Source organism: Passer montanus, unplaced genomic scaffold (genome assembly GCF_014805655.1).
Source record: "Passer montanus isolate IOZ18808 unplaced genomic scaffold, ASM1480565v1 scaffold44, whole genome shotgun sequence".
Classification (NCBI taxonomy): Eukaryota; Metazoa; Chordata; class Aves; order Passeriformes; family Passeridae; genus Passer; species Passer montanus.
This window is the reverse complement of record NW_024369262.1, coordinates 1,925,411-1,946,158: the sequence shown is the minus strand read 5'-3', so window position 1 is coordinate 1,946,158 and position 20,748 is coordinate 1,925,411. Positions and strand designations below refer to the sequence as shown.

Genomic DNA, 20,748 nt, shown 5'->3' with positions numbered 1-20,748 from the left:
TCCCTGGCAGTGTCCAAGAGGTGCCCGGTCCTGAGTGCGGACAGAGCGGCTCGCTGCTCACGGTGGCAGCGCTGGCACCGGCTGCCCTTAAAGCTCCTTCCCGGCTCCGTGCCGTGCCGTGCCGTGCCGGGGCAGCCCCGGCTCCGCGCTCCGTGCCGTGCCGTGCCGTGCCGGGGCAGCCCCGGCTCCCGGCGGCCCCACAGCAGCAACGCCCCCGGGGAGGAGGAGCCGGGGCCCGCCGTACCCGGCGGCGGAAGGGTTAAACCGGGGAAGTGCCGCAGCCCCGGGGCGGCCCCCGGCCCCCCCGTGCCCGTAGCCCGGCCATGCCCGCCCGGCTCCCGCCGCTGCCAACTCGCGCTGCGCTTTCTCCGGGGCCGGGCGGCGGCGGGCCCTGAGCGCTCGGCTCCCGGCGGCTCCCGGCGGCTCCCGGCGGCAGGCCCGGGCCCAGCCCGGCGCCCCCTCAGCGAGGTGAGGAGCCGGCGGCGCTGAGGGAGGGTTGTGAGGGGGGTCCTGCCCCGGGAAACTCCCGTGCTCAGCGTTCTCTGGCTCCGGGTCGGGGCTGGAGCGCCCCTGCGCTGAGGGAGAGGGGCCGCGCTGCCCTGCCGCTCTGAAAGCTTGCTTTTTTCTTGAGCTTTGCGGGTTTATCCCGGTGGATATTTGGAATATCTTTGTTCTCCTCAGAGATCCCCCCGTCTGGCAGCTGCGGGCGGGGGCGATGCCCAGCGCCGCACCCTCAGTGTTCCTCCCGGCAGAAAATCCCCTCACGACCCCCCTGCACTCTGCCAGTGAACCCAGGGTGTCCCGATAGAGCCCTGCACCTGCTGCTTTCATAATTCCAGGGTGTTTTAAATAAGCTCCCGAGTTCTTCCCTCCCAGGAGAAGGCAGCACGCAGGTTCCAGGCTTCTCCCGGCAGTGCTCCGTGGATGCTCCCCAGCCTCCAGCCCTTCCCCACAACACCAACCCCCAGGACCTGGATTTTCACAAATAATCAGTTTTGTTTACCCCCCCGCCACCTCAGAGATATTTTATTTTCCCTACTTCCTGGTCCTGCCTCTCCTTTGTGATATTAGCGTGGTTTGGAATTACTCATAGTATTTCCAACAACAAAAATTTTGTAAGTTAAGGTCACAGTTGTTTAGAAGTGCTCCAGCCTGTTTTAGACTTCGCTGGCAGCAGCAGCCAGACACCCAAAACACACTTTGGTCCTTAAAACCAGGTCAGGACAGATAACACATTGCTAATGAGATTTAAATGTACTTAGAGCTGCCAATGCCCTGGCAGAGCTATTGAAAGGAGGGCAAAGGGAAGCTCACAGAACTGGGGATTTCCTGCCCACCTCTGTTCCCTCCCCAGCAGCAAACTGTCATCCCAAAGGGACAGTTTTGCTGCCCGGGCTTGTAAGAACTGCTTTCCATCCTAACTGTCTGGACTCCGTGTATGGGCACAGAAACAAGCTGCATAAAAATCCCTCCAAGCCTGAAATAGGAAAAAGAAATGGGACAGGAGCCTTTCAGGAGTTGTGGAGGCTGCTGGCAGCTGCACAGGGGTGGCTGAGGGAGCTCTTTGAGCTGCTGTCCTCACGCTGGCTCAGCTCCCGCTGTCCCCAGTCCCTCTGTCCCCACCTGCACCCTGACCCACCCGGCCCCTCTTGCTGCTTCACTGGCCCTCACCACCTCTTTTTCCTCCTCAGTCCATTTCTATTCCCTTCAAACACTATTTTCCCTCCTTATTCTCAGCCAAAGACAACTTTGTAATCTTAAAAGTAACAAGGAAATGAAAGAGAAAATCATCAGGGGCAGATTGCAGCTTCCAGATTCCACGTGGGGCGGTGTTGGTGTGGGATGGTGTTTCTGGAGGCTGCTGGGAACAGGGAAGGGATGAGGTTTTGGGGTGCTGCAGCATTTCCCAAAGCCTTGGCCCCAGCCAGGCTGGTTCTGCCCCTGGAGACAGCCAGGCTATGAGGGAATCCAGTGGGGTTTCTCCTGTTCCCAGTGGGATCTCTGCAGCATCCCAAGGGCAAAGCTTGGCTTTTCCAAGCAGCAGAACACCCCCTTTGGTTGGTCCAGGATCTTCCTTCTCTTCCTTCTTCCTCAATGTTTTTTCTTCCATAAGGGATTGATGATCCCAGCTCTGGGGGCAGTGAGTGCCCATCCTGGCTCTTTTTTCCTTGCAGCTCCTTTCTGCCCCTAGACAAGCCCAGAGCGCAGCCAAAGATGACCAAGGAAGAAGATCTACCAGACTGGAACTCATCCAAGGAGTTTTATGAAAAATATGAGCCGAAGGAGGTTTTGGGCAGGTAAAGCTTTATTTTTGGCAAGCGGCTTGTTTTGGTTTCGCGTCCTCCAGTACCAGACAGGAACAGTGTTCCCTGGGAATCTGATACAAACAGGGCCCACAGCAGCATGGGGCTAAAAATAGCATGGAACAGCACTTTCCATCAGCTCAAAACCTCCTGTCCCACCGAGACAGGGTGACAGAGCGAGACCCGCTGGTGCATGAAAATCCCGGCCAGCCCAGGTGCCGGTGGCTGGGCAGGCAGGGTGGAACCCCCCTTTTGTCCCTGTTGTCCCTGGCAGGGGGGTGAGCAGCGTGGTCCGGCGGTGCATCCACAAAACCACGAGGCAGGAATACGCCGTGAAGATCATCGACATCACGGCGGGGAACATCTCCCCCAAGGAGGTGCAGGAGCTGCGGGAAGCCACCACCAAGGAGATCGACATCCTCCGCAAGGTCTCGGGCCACCCCAACGTCAGTAAGTCAGGCCCTGAGCATCCACTCAAGGGCAATTTCTGCCCTCTGTGTTCCTCAGGGTGTCCCCAGGAAGGGTTTTTGGGGTGAAATCCCTGGATGATGCCAGGCACCTGCTCAGAGCACTGTTTGCTCTCCCTCCACACACACACCCCGGCAGTGCCCCCCATGTTGTCTCCCAAGCACCACACTTGTGAAGATCAGCTCCTCGTTAACTCAATTAGCAGTTTAATCAGATTTTTAGTCCACTGATGGACAGGAACACTGTGCTCACAGCCCCTGTGCTTTATTACAGTCCAGCTGAAGGACAGCTATGAATCCAGCACCTTCTTCTTCTTGGTGTTTGACCTGTAAGTACCAGCTGGCTCAGCACCCTGAGCCCACTCCCTCTCTGCAGATTGGTCCCAGCTTTTTATGGCCCAAAAATGGCAAAGTGGAGGGACAAGCAGTCCTTAAGGTAGAACCAAGCCCCAGTTAGTGCAAGCTCATTGCAGCTCTGCTGCCAGCACTGTTTTCCCTCTGTCAGCGGCTCAGCACTGCTCGGGTTTCCCTGTAACCTTTGGTGGGAGCTGTCATGCATCCCTGAGGGTTATTTATATGCTCGGTGGGACCAGGGTGTCTGCAAAGCCACAATTCCCAATGCCAGGGCACTGCAGTGGATGTCAGAGGAGTGGGGTGGCACTGGAGAGCCCCATCCCTGCCCCATCTTTGATGGTTGGACTTGGTGATCTTACAGATCTTTTCCAACCTTAACAATTGTGTTTCTACCAAAACCTGCCCTCTTCAGGCACAGCTTCTCCTTCTGCCTGATATTTTACTGAAATATATAAAGGCACTTTTACCCCTTTTAATGAAAGTTATTTTGGGCTGTTAAGGGGCACAGACCCCTCACTGATCCTCCCCAGAGACTCAGGGCTGGTTTGCTGTTGCAGTTCAGCCTCTGCCTGACTCTGTGTCCCCTCCCTCATGTAGGATGAAGAGAGGGGAGCTCTTTGACTACCTCACTGAGAAAGTCACCTTGAGCGAGAAAGAAACCAGGTAAGGCCAGGTGCAGAGGGGTGAAAATCACCTTGCAAGAGCAGAGTGTGGTTTGAGGGGCGAGCACAGTACCCTGGGCTGTGTCCCTGTGCACTGTCCCATTCCCTGGGATCATGGTGCCAGTGGGTATTTGGGACAGGGAATGAGCTGTCCCCATCCCCAGGAAGATCATGCGAGCGCTGCTGGAAGTGATCCAGTACCTGCACTCCATCAACATCGTCCACCGGGACCTGAAGCCGGAGAACATCCTGCTGGATGATGACATGAACATCAAGCTGACAGATTTTGGCTTCTCCTGCCAGCTGAATGAGAATGAGAAGCTCAAAGGTAGGGGGCTGGCGAGGTGGGGGAATGCTGGGCTGTGAGTTTTTCCAGCCCCACTCTCTCCTTGTCACCAGTCTCACCTAGGGGTGCAAATTGGTGCTGTTTGGCTGCTTTTGCTGTCCTCACACATAGGTTCTGCCTGCACACAGCCTCCACGCCTCTCTCCTTGCCATGAAGAAGTTACTGCTCTTTAGGAGAACCATCCTAATCCATTCCACTTCTTTTTTCCTGCAGTTGATCCCCATTACCTCATCCACTTACTGCCCCAACTTGTTTCCCCCCAGCTCCTACATGCAAAGAGCCACAAACCCAACAACAGGCATCCCCTTCCACAAGCATTCGTATAATTTTCTTTGCTCACTTTTTAGCTGGAATAATTCACCAAAAAAGTCACCAGTGAGATGCACACAGGTTGCAGTTCCTCCCTGTGAGCACCATCCCTGCAAAGATCCCACCATGGGCTGCCTGGAGGTGGGTGGGAATGGCACCTGGGTTGATGCTGTGCCCTTGTCCCTGTCCCCACAGAGATCTGTGGCACTCCTGGCTACCTGGCCCCCGAGATCCTGCAGTGCTCCATGGATGATGAGCACCAAGGCTATGGGAAGGAGGTGGATATGTGAGTGAGAAGCTGTTCCCTAAAAAACACACCTGGTTTGAGGCATGACCAGAATTGTGCCCATGGGGACCTGTTTGAGAGTTTGGAAAGAATGAAACGATGCACCAAAAGCCAATATTGGTGACTGTGAGGGGCTGTCTGGGTCACCGGGGGGTTCTGGCACAGAACAGGGGGTTAAGCAGTGTGGGGACAAACCCATCTCCTCCCTTTGCCCCATTGTGGGAGGGAAACCAACACTTTCTGTTCATGGAAGTCAACTTAGGCTGAGCTCCGAAACATGAGGGTTTTAAACACTCCTTGTGCAGCCCCTGAGAGAGCAGCCAGCTCAGGGCAGCCCACCAGAGCTTTGCAGGGACTTTGCCACCACCTCTGGTGGCTTCAGGCTGCAGTGATCAGAGTTGTGACACACAACAGGGCATTTCATCCCCTTTCCAGTCTGAGCCAGGACACCTGGCACTGCACAGCCTGAGCTGTGCCCGAGGGCATCCAGCCTGGCTGGCATCACCAAGCCCCACTCCCTTCCCTAAAAAACTCTGCAGGGGCCAAATACTCCATCTCAAGGCATCCTCCTGCAGCATCCAGGGAACAACTCCCCATCAGCTCAGCTCAAACCCCGCTCCAGCTCAGCTCAGCCCCCCTCCCCAGGCACACCCAGGGCAGTTCCCTGCCGGTTTCCCTGCTGCTTTCCCCGGGGTGCAGAGCCAGCTGGGTGCCCCGGCGGTGGCACGGGGGTGCTGCAGGCTCCGTGTGGGCTGCCCACAGGTGGAGCACGGGGGTGATCATGTACACCCTGCTGGCCGGCTCGCCGCCCTTCTGGCACCGCAAGCAGATGCTGATGCTGCGCATGATCATGAACGGCGATTACCACTTCGGCTCCCCGGAGTGGGACGACCGCTCCGACACCGTCAAGGACCTGGTAGGTGCTCGGGCGGGGTGGAGGGGGTGTTGCAGAGGCCTGGGGCAGCCCAGCCTGAGCGGTGCCCCTGCAGATCTCGCGGTTCCTGGTGGTGGACCCGCGGCAGCGGTACACGGCGGGCGAGGCGCTGGCACACCCCTTCTTCCAGCAGTACGACGTGGAGGAGGTCCGGCACTTCAGCCCCTTCCGCAAGTTCAAGGTGGGGATGAGGCTGGGAGCTGCAGGAGCCAGCAGTGGGATGGGTTTGGGAGAAGCTGGGGGTTGGGTAAGGCTGATGGGGCTGGGTTTTGGGAGGACGCGGCAGCCTGGGCAGCCCAGGCATTCTCTCACAGGAGGGAGTTAAGGGAGAAGGGAGAAACTGCCTCTCACCTCCAAAAAAAACATTGAAAGAGCTGGAGAGTTCAGCCTGGAGAAGAGAAGGTTCCAGAGAGATCTTAGAGCCCTTTCCATTGCCTAAAGAGGCTCCAAGAGAGCTGGAGAGAGACTTTGGACAAGGGATGGAGTGACATGGCAAGGGGGAATGGCTTCCCACTGCCAGAGGGCAGGGTCAGATGGGATAGTGGGAAGAAATTCTTAGATGTGAGGGTGCTGAGGCCCTGGCAGAGGTTTCCCAGAGAACCTGACTGCCCCATCCCTGCAAGTGTCCAAGGCCAGGTCAGACAGGGCTTGGAGCAACCTGGGATAGGGGAAAACATCCCTGCCCACGTCAGGGAGTAAAATGGGCTTTAAGTTCCCTTTTAACTCAAACCGTGCTGTGATTCTGTGATTCCCTGGCATGAGCCCTGTGCCAACCCTGCAGAAGCTAAACTGTGCCAGGCACTGAGCTCCTTCCTGACTCCCACATGAGGTGATCCACTGGGACCACCCCATTGAGGGAATCCCTCTGAATGCCAGGCTGTTGTGGGAGAATCCCTCTGAATGCCAGGCTGTTGTGGGAGAATCCCTCTGAATGCCAGGCTGTTGTGGGAGAATCCCTCTGAGTCCCAGGCTGTTGTGGGAATTCCTGGATGTTGTGGGAATTCTCCTGAATGCCAGACTGTTGTGGGAGAATCCCTCTGAATCCCAGGCTGTTGTGGGAGGATTCCCCTGAATCCCAGGCTGTTGCTCTGAATCCCAGGCTGTTGCTCTCAATCCCAGGCTGTTGCTCTCAATCCCAGGCTGTTGCTCTCAATCCCAGGCTGTTGTGGGGATCCCCCTGAACGCCAGAGGCCGTTGTGGGAGGATTCCCCCGACAGCCAGGCTGCTCCCCGTTGCCCAGGTGATCTGCCTGACCGTGCTGGCCTCAGTGAGGATTTACTACCAGTACCGGCAGGCGAAGTCGGTGACGCGGGAGCTGGTGCTCAGGGACCCGTACGCGCTCAAGCCCGTCCGCAAGCTCATCGACGCCTGCGCCTTCCGCACCTACCGCCACTGGGTGAAGAAGGGGGAGGCCCAGAACAGAGCTGCCCTCTTCGAGAACACCTGCAAGGCCATCCTGCTCACCCTGGCAACCGAGGAGGGGCTGTTCTGATCGCTGCCCCAGCTCCTGGTTTGGCTCACAGTAAGGCGAGTAAAATCTTGGAAAACAAAACGGTGATTTTGGGGGTTTTTAAATTTTATTTCACTTGGTTCAGGAGTGGTGCAAATACAAACCCAGGAAACAAGCTCCTGGGGTTTGGAGAAGCCACACTGAGCAGAGCCAGCACCAGCTGCAGTTCCCCATGGGGAAGGCTCAGCCCTCAGGCACCTGCAGTGCCTGTTTTGGGACAGTTGGAGCTGGATGAGGGATCCCTGAGCAGTGTTCTTGCCCACCCTTCTTGCCCTGGTCAGGTTTGGTGCAGAGCTCGTGCACAGAGAGTTTGTGCTGGTTATAACTCCTGGGAGAGGTGGGGCACTGGTTTGTCACACACATCTGTCACACAAATCATTTTGTCACCGCTCAAATGCCAATGAAGGTGCCTTGTTTTGCTTCTGGGAAGGCTCAGCACTGCTCCAAAGCTGGGACTTCCCAAGGGAATGGGGACTGATTATGACTCCCCCTTCCAGGGATGTGCCCCCATCACTTCCCCCCTGGCAGCCCCACCCTGATGGTCACAGGGGGCTGTGGGTGTCCCCTCACTGGGGCTGGAGGTCACAGCAGCTCTGGCCCAGTCCCACACATGCATCCCTCTGCTTTACACGGACAACAGGAGAGCTGGAGTATCCCCCACACCAAAAGGACACTAAAGACAAACCCCCCTTCCTGCCTTCCCAATCACTGCTCCCACCCAGCACTGAAAAGATTGAAATGATTTTTAATTTTAGAAACAACTGGGGTTTAATGGAAGTGACAGCTGGGGGTTACTGTTCATCTCCACAGGAGAAAACGCCTCAGGTGTTGCCAGTGAGGCCTCAGAGCTCAGCTTTGCTCTGGCCTTTCCAGGCTGGCACGGGCGGGACGTCGGCAGCGCAGCGGAAGCTGAGGTTGTCAGAGGCAGAGTCTGGTGTGTTCCCCATCCTCACAGGGAAAGAGAGACCCAAAATTAGGGATCCTTCCTTGTTACACATATCCCTAATATGTTACAACACTCACAACCCTAGTGTGACCTGCTGGAACAGCCTAAAAACATCTTCCAATTCCCCTGAATAACTTAGGCAAAAGCATTTCATTATTAATACCTGTTGAAAACACATGATTTGAGAAGCATTTAGGAATGGATTTGTAGCAGGGGTGGTTTTAGCCATATTTGTAGTGTGCTCTGCCAACTGCTTCTCAAAAAAATTGTGTAGGAACAAACATCTTTTAAAATAAAACCAACCCAGAGAAAATCCTTGTGCAGCAGCACCTGGGCTTTGGCCAGACCTACCTGGTGGTGACACGAGCTCTGTGGTTTGCAGAGCCATCTGCAGTGTCAATCCACGAGGCCCCTCTCAGCACCTGCATCTTCTGGGCCCTGGATGCCCTTCCTGGAGCCAGGAATTCTGATGCTGTCCATTCCCAGGTGTTTCCCAGCAGGTCATAGAGCCCTGAGATGGTTTTGTGTCAGAATTAGGAGAGCAGGTGTGCAAGAAATGTAAATTTGGTGTGTGGGAAGGGGAAAAACAGTCAAAGGATCATTCAAGAGTGTGGTTTAGTGGTGAGGCTGAAGAAATTCCTCAATGTATTTCAAACAGTGCACGAGGACATGGCAGCCAGAAAATGTCCTTGGCATTTTTGTTACACCCCACTGAGCTGCAAAACAACCCAGTTTTAATTAGAAGGAGCTGGTTTGGTGCCTGAAGTGCAGCAGCTGCACCTCAGCCAACTCCAGCACCGAAGTCAATGCTTTTCCTGGGCTCACTTACTCTACTCCAGATCCCACACGTCTGAAACTCTGCCCAGCTCCAGGATATGATAATTAACATTAATTAGGGGGCAGATGCCATCCCCAAAGCAGGGTGAGGGTGCTCTGTACCGTAGCTGTTCTGGGCAGGGAAGGCTGTCACCGGGGAGACGCCGTGGTAGCCGTCCTCAGCCGTGTCCCCCCGAGGGAAGGCACCCTGGGGAACAGAGATCACTCCCAGCAAAGAACCACCCCGGAAACAACCCCAAATCCTGCTCCTCACAGGGCTCTGCCACACTTCAAGTAGGCACATAACTCTCTGGTGTCAATTTATGTTGGTCAAGAGAGATCAACTTGAAGTTGTCCCAAGTTCCCTCTTCAAATAAATTTATGTGTGACTTTTTAGAAGCAGTAAAATCCCGGGCCTGTTCCCTTTGAAGGTATTTTTACAACCCCCCAGAAGCTGAGTTTCTGAGTTGAAACACCCACAGTGTTTCCCAGAACAGCCTGACTCAGTGGCTGAGTGAAACCCCACCCTGAGGACAGCCCAGCACGGATGGGATGATTTTTAGCATCTTACCTGCCACAGGTTTGTACGGTTTGGCTGGAACTTGTTTCCCCAGGGATACATCCTTTCTGCCAGGGAGAAAAAGACACTTCTTAGCCCAGGCTTTTAGGATTGTCCTTTTCTGCTCAGCTTAGAATACTGAGATATTATTAATATTATCACCCTCTCAGGCCAAAAGAGGTGGTTTAACCCCCCCAGATCAACATCTGAAAACATCCCTGGAGGGAGGTTTGCATCTGGTGGAACTAACACCCCTCCATGCCTGCTCTGGGAAAAGCTCAGAGCTTGTGCTACGTACGCTCCAGTCCTCCCCTGGCAGCAAATTCCCACTCCTCCTCCGACGGGAGCCGCTTCCCTCTCCAGGCACAGAAGGCCTGAGCATCGTTCCAGCTCACGTGCAGCACTGGGTAATGCAGCCTGTCCTTGATGCTGGAGCCAGGGCCGGAGGGCTGGGAGGGATTGAAGCAGATTTGAATTCATTTTACACAGTTTTTGTTACAAAGGGAGTAAGGGGTGGAAGAGATGAAAAGATGGAAAGTGGTTTTTCACGTTTTTGGTCAATAAGGTTCAGCACACACAACACACGAGCTCCCAGCATGGAGAGGAGTCACCACACCAGGATTTTATCACACCAGGATTTTACCACACCAAGGTTTTACCATACCAGGGTTTTACCATACCGGGATTTTTCACACCAGTATTTTATCATACCAGGATTTTACTCACACCAGGATTTTGGCACACCAGAATTTCACTCACACCAGGATTTTATCACAGCAGGATTTTATCACAGCAGGATTTTACCACAGCAGGATTTTATCACAGCAGAGTTTTACTCACACCAGGATTTTATCACACTAGGTTTTTACCACACTGGGATTTTTCACACCAGAATTTTATCACACTAGGGTTTTATCACACCAGGTTTTTACCATACTGTGATTTTTCACACCAGGATTTTACTACACCAAAATTTTACCACACCAGGATTATATCACACCAGAATTTTTCCACACCGGGATTTTTCACACCAGAATTTTTCCACACCAGGATTTTTCCACACCGGGATTTTACTCACCTGTCTCCAAAAAGCCTTCTCAATGGGCAGCCACCACGGGGCTGACTGGGGAAAGAAATGACAGCAAGATTAAAGGTGAACTGGTGACACCTGGGCTGGTGCCACGGTCCCACAGCAGCGTGTGTTAGTCTGGGAAATGCTGCAGTTGGAGCTGGGTTATCACAGACATTTGGATGCTGCTTTTCCACAGAGCAGAGGCTTTTAAAAGTGAAAATAGATCAGGAGGCTCACACTGTTCATTTTTCTATATTAAAATTAGATTATTGAAGTACTTTGAAACACATTTTACTTCCTCCCAGCTCCCAGACTGACAGCTCACAGAGCATGGAAACAGAGGAGCACATGAATCAACCTCAGCTCAGTCCTGCTGAGGTTCAAAAGCAAAATAACCCCAGACTAAAGAAAAACCTCTGAGAACAGCAGGCTCTGCAGAGCTGCTCCTCGGTGGAAAAGCAACACCAAACTCATCACAGGATTCAGATTTACCTCCAGTTTTTGGGTGACTTTTTTTTTCAGCTCTTCAGATACGAAATCCTCAAAGACAAAGCTCCAGCCAAATGCTTCTGCTTCTGTTTTGTATTTCTTTTCTCTAACAAACTCCCTGGCATAAATACAACATGCTCTGGGTAAGACTTCTTCAAGCTCTGCCTCACAAATCTGCTTGTGCAACAAGTTCAGAGCAAGGCAAAAGGTACAAAACTTACAAAATCCCCCCAGCTCCAGATGTTTTAATTTAGATTTAACAGATAAAACAGTCTTTGCACAGATTTGATACTTTTAATGTTACCTGTGCAGGTAAACTCAGCCTGCACTCAGGTTTCCATAACTGCAGAGAGAAAAAATCCCTTAAAAGTCAATAACACCTGTGGCTGCTGTTAGTGGAAGAGGAGAAGAAGAGAGGAAGAGAAAGAGAAGAGAGAAAAAGAGAGGAAAAGAGTGGAGAGAGAAGAAAAGAGGGAAAGAATAGGGAGAGGAGAGGGAAAGGAGGAGGAGAAGAAAAAGAGAGGAAGAAGAGGAGGAGAAGGAGAGGAGGAGGGAAAAAGGAAGAGGAGGAGATGGAAAAGGGAAGAAGAAAAAAGAGGAAAGAGAGAGGGAAAAGGACAAAAAAAGGAAATAAAATTATGTTTGCAAGGCACACTGCCACGATGGTTCAGCTTGCACCTGTGACAGTGATTTCCCATTGACATTTTTTTCCCAATGAGCACCCAAGCATTGATTTTCAGACCCCAGGAACAGCCGGCACCCACCTGGCCGTGCCCCTCCCCACGGCACCCGGGGCACGGCGGGCTCACCTGAAGTCCCCGTTTGTCACCGGCTGTTTGTCCAGAGCAAAGGGCTTCACTGTCACCGCCCTGGCGGGCGCCTCCTCGCCCGTCCTGTGCCCGGAGCCGGCTCCCATCTGGAAGGTGCCCCCGGGCAGCTGCACCATGCTGCCATCCTCTCCGAGCGCTGAAAAGGGACACATTTCATTTACAGCATTCATTTTTAAACACTGGCGAGGCGCAGCTAGCGACAGCATGTCGCAGCCTGAGCTGGAGGGGGTGACAGCGATCGCTGTCCGCACAGCTCAAAGCATTTCACATCCCGTTTTCGGGAAGGGGGCGATCCCCGGCCGGGAGGGGGATGCCGGGGGGTTTGGGGATGCCGGGAGGGGGATGCCGGGGGCTCTGGGGCTGCCGGGGGTCTCGGGGCTCTCACCGCCCAGCAGCGCCCAGCACAGCAGCAGCAGCAGCCCCGCCGCTCCCATCCCGGGCCGGAGGTGCCGCGGCTCGGGGAGCGCTTCCGGGGCAGCGGCGCTGCAGGAACGGGGATTTGTCACCGCACGCGGGGCTAGAACTGCCGGGCAGCGCCGCCACCGCCACCCGTCCACACTGCAGAGGCTTTTTTGGGTGGTTGAAGGGGTTTTTTTAAGGTTTCGTGTGTGATAGAGGAAGGAGATTTATCTTAACACAAAGCACCGCTGGTTTTAGGGAAAATCATTCCGCAGGGCAGGAGGCTGCTCCCCTGCCACAAACCCAGTGGAAGCTCTGCCCAGACCTGCTCTGGCACCCGTTATCCATAAATACTTTAATGTAGAAGCACCACTATTAAAAATCCAACCCTTAAAACAGGTCCTTCACACCCCCCACCCAACCCCTTGTGCAGTGAACTCAGTTTTATCCATAAGAAGTACAAAACTATTAAGTGACTGTCTTGATCCAGCTTTTTTTTTTTTTTTTTAGAATTTACTGAACAAATTCCAGGCCTGATCCCGCCCTGTTGCCAGAGCAGTAGTAGCAGTAATTTCACAGAAGTCTTCAGTAGTAATTTCACAAAATTCCCCATATAGGACTCAAGAATGCAGCCCCCACTGCAGGATGCTCCAGAGGGGTGGAGGTTAAAGAACAGACACCCAAAGCACAGAACAGAACAGTTTATTGGCTAAAAATGGAAAGCAACTGCAGCCACACAGTTCAGTGAAATCAAAAATAAATAACTCCTTTTTAGAGCCAAATCTTTGATTAAGTTGCTGAGATTTTGAGTGGCCTGGGTACCAAAGGGGCTGCCCCTCATGGCAGAGTGACTTCTGGTGCTGGGACATCCACCACAGCCAAGGACAGGGCCCTGGGCTGGAGTCCTTGGACTAATTCCACAGGGAGCAGCTCCAGCTCAGCCCTTCAGGGAGGACATCCCAGCTCTCATGATTTCATCCACCAGGAGAATGTTGCTGGCAATCACCGTGCTGGAAACAGGAAAGAAATATTGTTACAATTGCCAAACTCAGCTTCATTTCTGTGTTTCAAGACATCTTCCTGTACGTGGGATCCCCACTTTTACATCCCCTGAACACACACAGAGTAATGTTACAAGTGAAATCCTGCCAGCCTTACCATGAATGAAGCAGCTGCTTTTTGACATTGTAATTATCCCAGATTCCAGCTGCTGCAGCCACCATTGGCTCCCCTGCAACAGAAGTGAAGAGCCTTTAAAAAACCAGTTCACACAGAGACATTCTGCTGGCTGACATCTGGTATCACTCACTGTATCCAACAGAGTGCCTCATCCTCTAAAAACCTCAAATCAGCACACACTGAACTACAGCAGTCTGACTGCCAAGGCTTCTGTGCAGCTTTTCATCAATAAAGATAAAATTTTCTGCACTCAGAGAGCTTTGTGCTTCAGAGCTGAGCCAGGTTCCTACTGGAACATCAGCCTGTGGCTGAGGGAGTCCTTACCAGTGTTGAGATCAACCCCAGTGAGCTGCCCCGACTCCATGTGCTCTGCCTGGACCTTCACCAGTGTCTCCTGGGGATCATATCCCGAGTTCTGAGCAAGCACCTGGCACAGAAAAAAGGGATTGGCTTCATTTTGGTGATTAGAGAGCCCTCCAGCAGAAAAAGCACTGAGTCTGTGTGTGCCTTAAAGCCACTTTATCACCCAGGAACTCCTTTTACCTTAGGGATGATGAGCAGAGCATCAGCAAAAGCCTGAACCCCGAGCTGGGCTCTTCCTTTCACACTGGGCTTGTGTTTCACAAGAGCATTGGCTACTGCCACCTCCAGGGCCCCTGCTCCTGGCACCACACATCCTGCAAGGGAAAAGCTCCTGTTTCAGTTGAAACAGCTCATCTCTAGTGCAGTTTGATCTCTTCCCTCCAATCCTGCACCTGAACAGGTGAGCAATCAACCACAGAACTGTAAAATCACCTCTCCCTGAGCTCAGGCTTGGACTGGAGCAGGAACCCAGGGAATTCCCTGATTTTGGGATGAGTTTCTACAGGCCCTTATGACGATGAACAGGGAGGGCACTCACCATCCTCAATGGCATTCTTCACAGCCCGCAGCCCATCCCTCACTGCATCCTTGATCTGGGTCAGCGTGTGCTTGTTGGGGCCCCTGATGAGCAGGGTGACCGAGCGCGGGTTCTCACACTTCTCAATGAAGGTGTACTTCTCCTCCCCCTGTGGAAACAGTCACGTGTGCCTGTCAGCCACTTGCCCCAGCAATGTGGACTCAAATTAACAAACTGGATGCTTTCAGGCTGGGTTCTGTACTGACAGCATCCAAGAAGTGATGAGAAGCAGCAGAACTTTATTTCTGTTCTCTCAGTCTATGACAGGAGCAAACATCCAGGCAGATGCTCACATCCAAGTGGATTTAGTGTATTTTATTTCAATACTCCAGCTTTACCTTTCAAACACGTGGTCACTCACCAGGGTGTACTCATAGACAAGCCCTGCATGTCCCAGGCAGTCGGGAGTGAGATCCTCCACAGAATTCATGGCAGTGCCACCACAGGCCAGGGTCAGTCTGACAGAGAACAGGCAGAACTCAGCTTTATGTTCAATAAAACCCAAAATCACTGCAGTATTTCAGCCTGCAAATCCTAGGCTTGCAACAGTTTGGTTTTGTTCATGGAAGAGCTCTTTAAAAAATTAACTTCCAGAATTAAGGCTCCTCTGTAGGTGTCTGCATTTAAAGCATCCTGAGAGCTCAAACTGCCCTTTCTGCAGTTTGTCCAAACTGCCCTGAGTTACACCAGAAGAGCTGCAGAGACTGAAGTGGAATTTTTAGTCAAGCCTTTAAAGATGGATTTAAGCCAGACTTGACTGACTGTCTCAGCTTGGAGGAGCAGATTACTGTATCCTCTCCTCTCCCCAAAACTGACCTTTCCATGTTCCTCCTTTTAGCTCTCCTCAAAGCAACTATTCCTTCTTTGGCAAGGGCATCCAAGGAAAATGGGTCAATTCCCTGCAAACAGAAAGTGACCATCAGCACAAGGACAAAGCTAAAAGCACCTCCTCTCACTCTGACACCTACAAGATCTTCCTCGAGGCTCAAAGAGCTCATGTAGGAACTCTACATTATATTCAGAAGTATCAGCCTAAATTGAACTAATTCTGGCATTTCAAATAATTTGTAGTTATTCTCTTCATCTCACCTTCTGGTTGATCACAACAAATCCTTTGTCTGAGTCGCCACAGACTTTTCTTTTCAACTCTATGATTTTGTTGACTCTGTCTTCAATGAACTTTCTTTCTGCTTTCACCAACTTCTCCCTCTCCTCAGCACTTTTGTAGAAGAATCCAGAGCTCACCTCTCTGAAGGGGAAAAGAAATCCCACAAAAAAGCAGTGAGAAAGCTTCCTCTCTACTGTAGAAATAAACTTGAGCATAAGGAATGAGCCTTTCAGTAACACTTACAGGAATCAACCCAGAACAAAGCAGTCCCCCCAACCCACACTGCTGTTCCTGCTCTCTGGTTCAGAGCTTCTCCACTACAAAAAATAAGGCAGACACTTGAAACTGAGAGCACTCTGAAGTGCATTGATGTGTTTGCCCTAGAATATCAAATTGTGCCCAAGAAAGGAAGGACTTTCAACCTTCCTGTGACCACACAACAAAATAAAAACCACTGTGAAGCTTTGCCTCTCACAGAGATTTGCTCACCTTTCCCCAGAGAGCTGCAGAAGGGGCATCACCTTTCCCCTTCAGTCTTGGTTGGTATTTAAGCACATTTTAAATTAAAGCTCTTAGGACACGAGCATTTTCTGTGTACTCACGTTTTCTCATACTCCAGAGACACATTGCAGGTCAGAATGAAAGCATCTTCCACTCTTTTCTTCATGTCAGGGTGGCGAGCTCCATGATCCAGCACCAGCCCCCTGATCAGCCTGTGAGATTAAAACCCATTCTGGGTGTCCATGGACACAAATACAGGACTTCATGGAGTGCAGAGGGTGGAACTGCTCCAAGCCAAGCTGCCTGGGCACCCGTGCTGGCAGTGAGCAAGGGTGATGTGTTCCCCTTCCAAGGGCATGCTCATTCCCACAAAAAAGCACACCAGGCACAGTGGAAACAAAGGAATTTGCTCTGGCATGGTGTCTGACTGCAGCAGCTACTGAGGAAAGCTAGTGCAGAATTCATCCATGCACTGAGGGAAATGGAAAGCCTATGGAATATCCAATCCACAACCTAGTTTTCATTTATCAGATGCTGCTTTGTATTTAACAGAAGCCAACCTAAAGCATCATCAAGCCACAAACACTAAGAAAAAAGAATATTTATCTGACATTGTTAAGCCAGTGTTGCTCTTTGCTATTTGATAATTTCATTAAGGAATCAAATTCAGTGAGTGAGAAACTTCTGCCAAGATATTCATGGGTGAAATCTGTATTTAACTCTGCCAGTGGTAGCTTCAGGACACCCTAAAGAGAAACCAAAACCCCCCAGGCTCCTCAGAGCTCACGGCCCCACTCCACTGAAGCCCAAGGACCTCCTGACTTACGCCGTGTCTGTCTCTGATTTGTGCTTCATCTCCATGATCTCCACCATGTACAGGTCAATGGGCTCCCCTGGCTTCCTGACTGTCAGGACAGAATCCACCACAGCCTGCAGCACAGGGGAGGGAAACACCCCAGAATGACCATCAGTCTTCCAAAGTGCAAGCTCACACCTTTCACACTTCAAATTACAGTCCCAGCACTTTCAGAGCTGGCTCTCTCCACACAGAGGCAGAGGTGGCAGGGACACTCACCTCTGTCAGGATGTCAGCAAGCTCAGCGTGGACTTTAGTCCTGAGGGATGTCCTGGCAACATCGATGAGGGTCTCCCTGTCCATCTCCTTGGACACTTTGACCTGCTCCAAAACCTCAAGTGCTTTTTCCTTGGCAATCTCAAATCCTTCTGCTACAATTCTAGGGTGCAAACCCTGAGGCAAGGGAAGAGAGATCGTTGGACAATGGAAGGAAGATGGTTCTTCTTCCACAAACAGAACCTGTGGTTTCACCATTCCATGGCATGGAAAACACAGGGAATATGGGGTGGACACACCCAGGCCATGTGTTCTGTCCTTCTGAATACATATAAAAGGAATGCAAATCCTTCCAATGCAGAGGAAAAGTACAGATTGATTTAGCACAGACCTCAAACCAAGGGAACTACAAAGCACACTTGGGTGTTCGCTGTGCAATCCCCACGTCCACCTGCCCTCAGGGAGGAGCCCCTTTCCAACACCCCAGACGTGTTTTGACTCACACAAAACAAAGTAACAGCAGGTATCACACAAACCCTTAAAAGCTACAGTATCCACAATAAGTGGGCTCGATTTTGAACAGGGTTTATGTCCCCTCCTCCAATTTTTCCCCTTTTACAACTTCCCACTTTAAGCAGAACAATGTGTTTATGTTCCATTCCTGTTAAACATTTAACAAAACCCCACTGAGGGGTTTCACTGAAGGTTTTAACTTGCTCACCTACAAACGGAACACTGCATACACACCTCAGAAATGTAAAGATCTGCCTGCTTTAGGAGCTCTCCAATGATGAGGACGTTCGAGGTGGTGCCATCTCCAGTGATGTCATCTTGTGCTGTTGCCACTTTTGCTATCAAGGAGGCCGTGGGGTGTTGGATTTGCTAGACAGAAATAAGAAGCTCAAAGTTTCACCGCAGTGGTACAGCAAACAAAAATCTGAGACCAGCTAGGTGATGTTCTAATGGTTTACCCTAACTGGTTTGAGTAAAATCACCAGCCTAAGGAGTAGCATTCTTATGGTGCCGTTTATACTTTTAACATTATTCTCTTTACAGTACTGCCTTAACCTGCACCTATTTCTTTACCCTCCTCCCAAGGCCCATTTTGCTTTAATAGATAATAATAGATAAGGGCGGCTGGGGCAGGGGAGACGCGATTCCCCCTCACCCAAAGGCGCTCGTCCCTCCCTCAGCCCCGCCAGCCCCAGCTCACCATTTCCTGCAGCAGCACGTTGCCATCTTTGGTCAGCTTGATGTCTCCGGAGCCCGACACGAGCCTGCGGGCGGCACGGGCCGGGTGAGCAGCGCCCCGGCCCCGACACACGTGCGAGGCCGCGGGCCCGCCCCGCTCCTTCCCCATCCATCCATCCATCCATCCATCCCTCCATCCATCCATCCATCCATCCATCCATCCATCCATCCATCCGGCCCCGAAACACGCGCGGGGCCGCGCCGCCGCCTCCCCATCCCTCACCCCTCGGCCTCTCTCCCCTCCCGCCTTTGTTCCCCCCGCGCATCCCGGCCCCGCCGCTCCCCCTCAGGCCGCGCTCCCCCCCAACCCCACCCGCGGCGAGAGGCGCGGGGGCTCCCTCACATCTTCATGGTGCCCTTGGGCCCCAGGTTGGTCCGCAGCACGTCCTGCAGCCCGCGGGCCGCGCTGATGTTGACGGCCAGCGCGGCCTGGGCGCGGGCCACCTCGGCCTTGGGGTTGAGCGCCTTCACCGCCATGACTGCGCCGCGCTCTGGGCCGCGCCGGGCGGGGCGGGGCACCGCGGCTCCGCCTCCCGCCCGCCCCTTCTAGAACACTCCGGGCTCGCCCATTGGTCCGGCGGCGCAATGCCGCGTTTTTATTGGTTAATATACCTGTCGCTCATACAGGATGCTCCCGCCGCTGAGGCGTCACGGTTCTCATTGGTTTGTTGGAGGGCTAGCCGCGCTTCCATTGGCTGAGAGGCCTGTCGCTCCGCCTAGTCCCGCCCCCTCTCCGCCGCTGAGGCGCGGGCGCGGCGCTGCCCTCAGAGCGGGCGTGAGGGGAGCGCGGGGCGGGTGAGGGTGGTCTGTGAGCGGGCGGGGATGGTCAGTGCTTAATCCGTCCTTTCATGTCACGGATACCTCCAGCAACTCCGCAGAACCGTTAGAATAAATAATTAAACCCGGTGATTTCACATTAGACCGATCGCTGAGTAGACTGGATTAATAATCAATGGTTCTTGGTTAAATTCGGGATTGAGGTTAATGAAAACTCGTTTTATAACACACAAGCTGATGTGTGGGGCACTGGGGCCTCCATAGCCCCCAGTGTCCACCCTCTGCCCGGGGCTTTCCTGGACTGAATCCCTCCCGGGGGTTCTAAAGGTGGGGATGGTACACGCAGAGGCTTCTGTGTAGAATAAAACCTGAAATATTGCCAAGACAACCTCGGTGGGTGCCGAAACGTTTTCCCTAAGCGGCCTGTCAGGGCTCACTCCTGGAGACACAAATATTTGTGTCTTTGGACTCAGAAAGGGACGAGTGAGTTTCCCTGGAGAGGAGCTGGAGAAGACGCTCCTGCCGTGGTCCCTCACACCCCTGTGGGCACCGATTGCGCCAGGTTTGAATCCCAAATTGCTCCATCCTGTACCCTCCAACACCCACTGGAGCACACGGCAGCGGCTGTGACACAACCTCTGCTCATTCCAAGTGTTGTGTGAGGCAGCTGCCCACAACCTCTCCTCATTCCGAGTGCTGCATGAGGCAGGTGCCCGGCCCCACAACAATCCCAGGCAGACCCCAGTGCTCTGCAGCCTGGAACAACTGGCCCCGAGGCCAGGATTTTGTCAGTATTTGGTGCAGGGAAGGCAGAGACCCTTCCCCAGCACTCTCCCACCAGGCGTGAAGATGCCCAGAGAAGCTGGAAGTGTCCAAGGCCAGGCTGGGCAGGGCTTGGAGCAGCCTGGGATGGTGGAAAGCGTTCCTACCCATGGCAGCGGGCTGAAACAAGGTGCTCCTTAAGTTCCCTTCCAACCAAACCTATGGATTTTATAAAATCCCTCCCTCTCCATCCCACTTTTTGCAGCAGGGAGCTGTGGATGCAGCCCTGGGTTGCTTCAGCCATGCAGTGAGCTGGATGTATTTCCACACCACCTCCAGGAGCAAAGTCTGAGCCTGCTCTTGGGTCCAGTTTTGCTGCGCAGGAGTTTTGGGGGAGCTTGATGGGAAAAGTCAGTGTCGAGTGTCAGGGCAGCCTGGCTGGGTTTGGCTGCAGGCTGTGGCACCTGCTTTGGGTGAGGATCTCAGGTTTCTGGGCAAAATGCCACGCTGTGCACAAGAGGAGGAGTCCCACGTGTGGCCTGTCTCTCTTCCTGGAAGGGACAGCTGCTGATCTCCTTGGGATTGTGGTTTTTTAACGTTTTAGGTGGTGTTTGGACATCCTACAGGTTTGGAGCCCTTTTGTTGAGCAGTGTCTTGTGAAATATTTTGACGTTGAGTCCAGGGGAGTGGCTGGGCTTTCTCCTCTGTGATTGCAGTCATCAGAAATAAACATTAAACATTGCAAAATGCGGGGAATCACACTTGCAATTTCAATATTGGCTCTGGAACTCTGTTAAAATGCTGCCTGTACTTCACTGGGATGCTGAAACCATAACAAACCAAACCACCAAGCCTGGCCCAAGAGGCTGCCGTGCA

The 20,748-nt window shown here is 52.9% G+C and overlaps 3 protein-coding genes and 2 non-coding genes across 6 annotated transcripts; 1 reads left to right on the top strand and 4 right to left on the bottom strand.

The window, feature by feature from the left end:
* Positions 1 to 251: 251 nt before the first annotated feature.
* Positions 252 to 7,217, top strand: PHKG1 (phosphorylase kinase catalytic subunit gamma 1). Of its 2 annotated transcripts, none has more exons than XM_039720927.1 (10): positions 252 to 468; positions 2,192 to 2,297; positions 2,578 to 2,753; positions 3,045 to 3,099; positions 3,722 to 3,787; positions 3,951 to 4,114; positions 4,637 to 4,727; positions 5,490 to 5,643; positions 5,717 to 5,842; positions 6,902 to 7,217. In XM_039720927.1, exons 2-10 carry the CDS (start codon positions 2,215 to 2,217, stop codon positions 7,151 to 7,153), a joined length of 1,167 nt encoding a protein of 388 aa, XP_039576861.1. In that variant the 5' UTR covers positions 252 to 468; positions 2,192 to 2,214; the 3' UTR covers positions 7,154 to 7,217. The 2 variants fall into 2 exon arrangements, with proteins under 2 accessions (XP_039576861.1, XP_039576859.1); XM_039720925.1 differs by having other exon boundaries at positions 2,175 to 2,297.
* Positions 7,218 to 7,913: 696 nt separating this feature from the next.
* On the bottom strand, positions 7,914 to 12,346 carry SUMF2 (sulfatase modifying factor 2). Its single transcript, XM_039720928.1, has 9 exons — positions 12,269 to 12,346; positions 11,863 to 12,019; positions 11,057 to 11,171; positions 10,571 to 10,615; positions 9,791 to 9,941; positions 9,505 to 9,560; positions 9,057 to 9,141; positions 8,469 to 8,628; positions 7,914 to 8,119 (listed from the first exon to the last, which is right to left on the bottom strand). The coding sequence occupies exons 1-9, from the start codon at positions 12,315 to 12,317 to the stop codon at positions 8,014 to 8,016; spliced, it is 924 nt and encodes a 307-aa protein (XP_039576862.1). The 5' UTR covers positions 12,318 to 12,346; the 3' UTR covers positions 7,914 to 8,013.
* Positions 12,347 to 12,967: 621 nt separating this feature from the next.
* On the bottom strand, positions 12,968 to 18,848 carry CCT6A (chaperonin containing TCP1 subunit 6A). The gene is made up of 14 exons (XM_039720924.1): positions 18,677 to 18,848; positions 18,296 to 18,359; positions 17,830 to 17,964; positions 17,086 to 17,259; positions 16,837 to 16,940; positions 16,112 to 16,222; positions 15,491 to 15,650; positions 15,218 to 15,300; positions 14,763 to 14,859; positions 14,363 to 14,510; positions 14,005 to 14,138; positions 13,786 to 13,888; positions 13,441 to 13,513; positions 12,968 to 13,292 (listed from the first exon to the last, which is right to left on the bottom strand). Exons 1-14 carry the CDS (start codon positions 18,808 to 18,810, stop codon positions 13,220 to 13,222), a joined length of 1,593 nt encoding a protein of 530 aa, XP_039576858.1. The 5' UTR covers positions 18,811 to 18,848; the 3' UTR covers positions 12,968 to 13,219.
* On the bottom strand, positions 16,346 to 16,481 carry LOC120507888. Its single transcript, XR_005628869.1, has one exon. It is a non-coding gene; the product is annotated as a small nucleolar RNA SNORA15 (small nucleolar RNA).
* LOC120507881 lies at positions 17,389 to 17,520 on the bottom strand. The gene has a single exon (XR_005628862.1). It is a non-coding gene; the product is annotated as a small nucleolar RNA SNORA22 (small nucleolar RNA).
* Positions 18,849 to 20,748: the final 1,900 nt, after the last annotated feature.

What these genes read in the sequence shown, in the direction of transcription:
- PHKG1 (XM_039720927.1), top strand. Translation starts at nt 2,215, where the DNA reads ATGACCAAGGAAGAAGATCTACCAGACTGGAACTCATCCAAGGAGTTT. An exon ending in TTCTTCTTGGTGTTTGACCT is followed by an intron (nt 3,100 to 3,721) that starts GTAAGTACCAGC and finishes TCCCTCATGTAG; the next exon opens with GATGAAGAGAGGGGAGCTCT. An exon ending in GCCCCTTCCGCAAGTTCAAG is followed by an intron (nt 5,843 to 6,901) that starts GTGGGGATGAGG and finishes CCCGTTGCCCAG; the next exon opens with GTGATCTGCCTGACCGTGCT.
- SUMF2 (XM_039720928.1), bottom strand. Translation starts at nt 12,317, where the DNA reads ATGGGAGCGGCGGGGCTGCTGCTGCTGCTGTGCTGGGCGCTGCTGGGC. An exon ending in GTGCTGGGCGCTGCTGGGCG is followed by an intron (nt 12,020 to 12,268) that starts GTGAGAGCCCCG and finishes GTCCCTTTTCAG; the next exon opens with CGCTCGGAGAGGATGGCAGC. An exon ending in CCCTGCCCAGAACAGCTACG is followed by an intron (nt 8,629 to 9,056) that starts GTACAGAGCACC and finishes AAACCATCTCAG; the next exon opens with GGCTCTATGACCTGCTGGGA.
- CCT6A (XM_039720924.1), bottom strand. Translation starts at nt 18,810, where the DNA reads ATGGCGGTGAAGGCGCTCAACCCCAAGGCCGAGGTGGCCCGCGCCCAG. An exon ending in TCTCTGGAGTATGAGAAAAC is followed by an intron (nt 15,651 to 16,111) that starts GTGAGTACACAG and finishes TTTCCCCTTCAG; the next exon opens with AGAGGTGAGCTCTGGATTCT. An exon ending in TTGTCTATGAGTACACCCTG is followed by an intron (nt 14,511 to 14,762) that starts GTGAGTGACCAC and finishes CTGTTTCCACAG; the next exon opens with GGGGAGGAGAAGTACACCTT.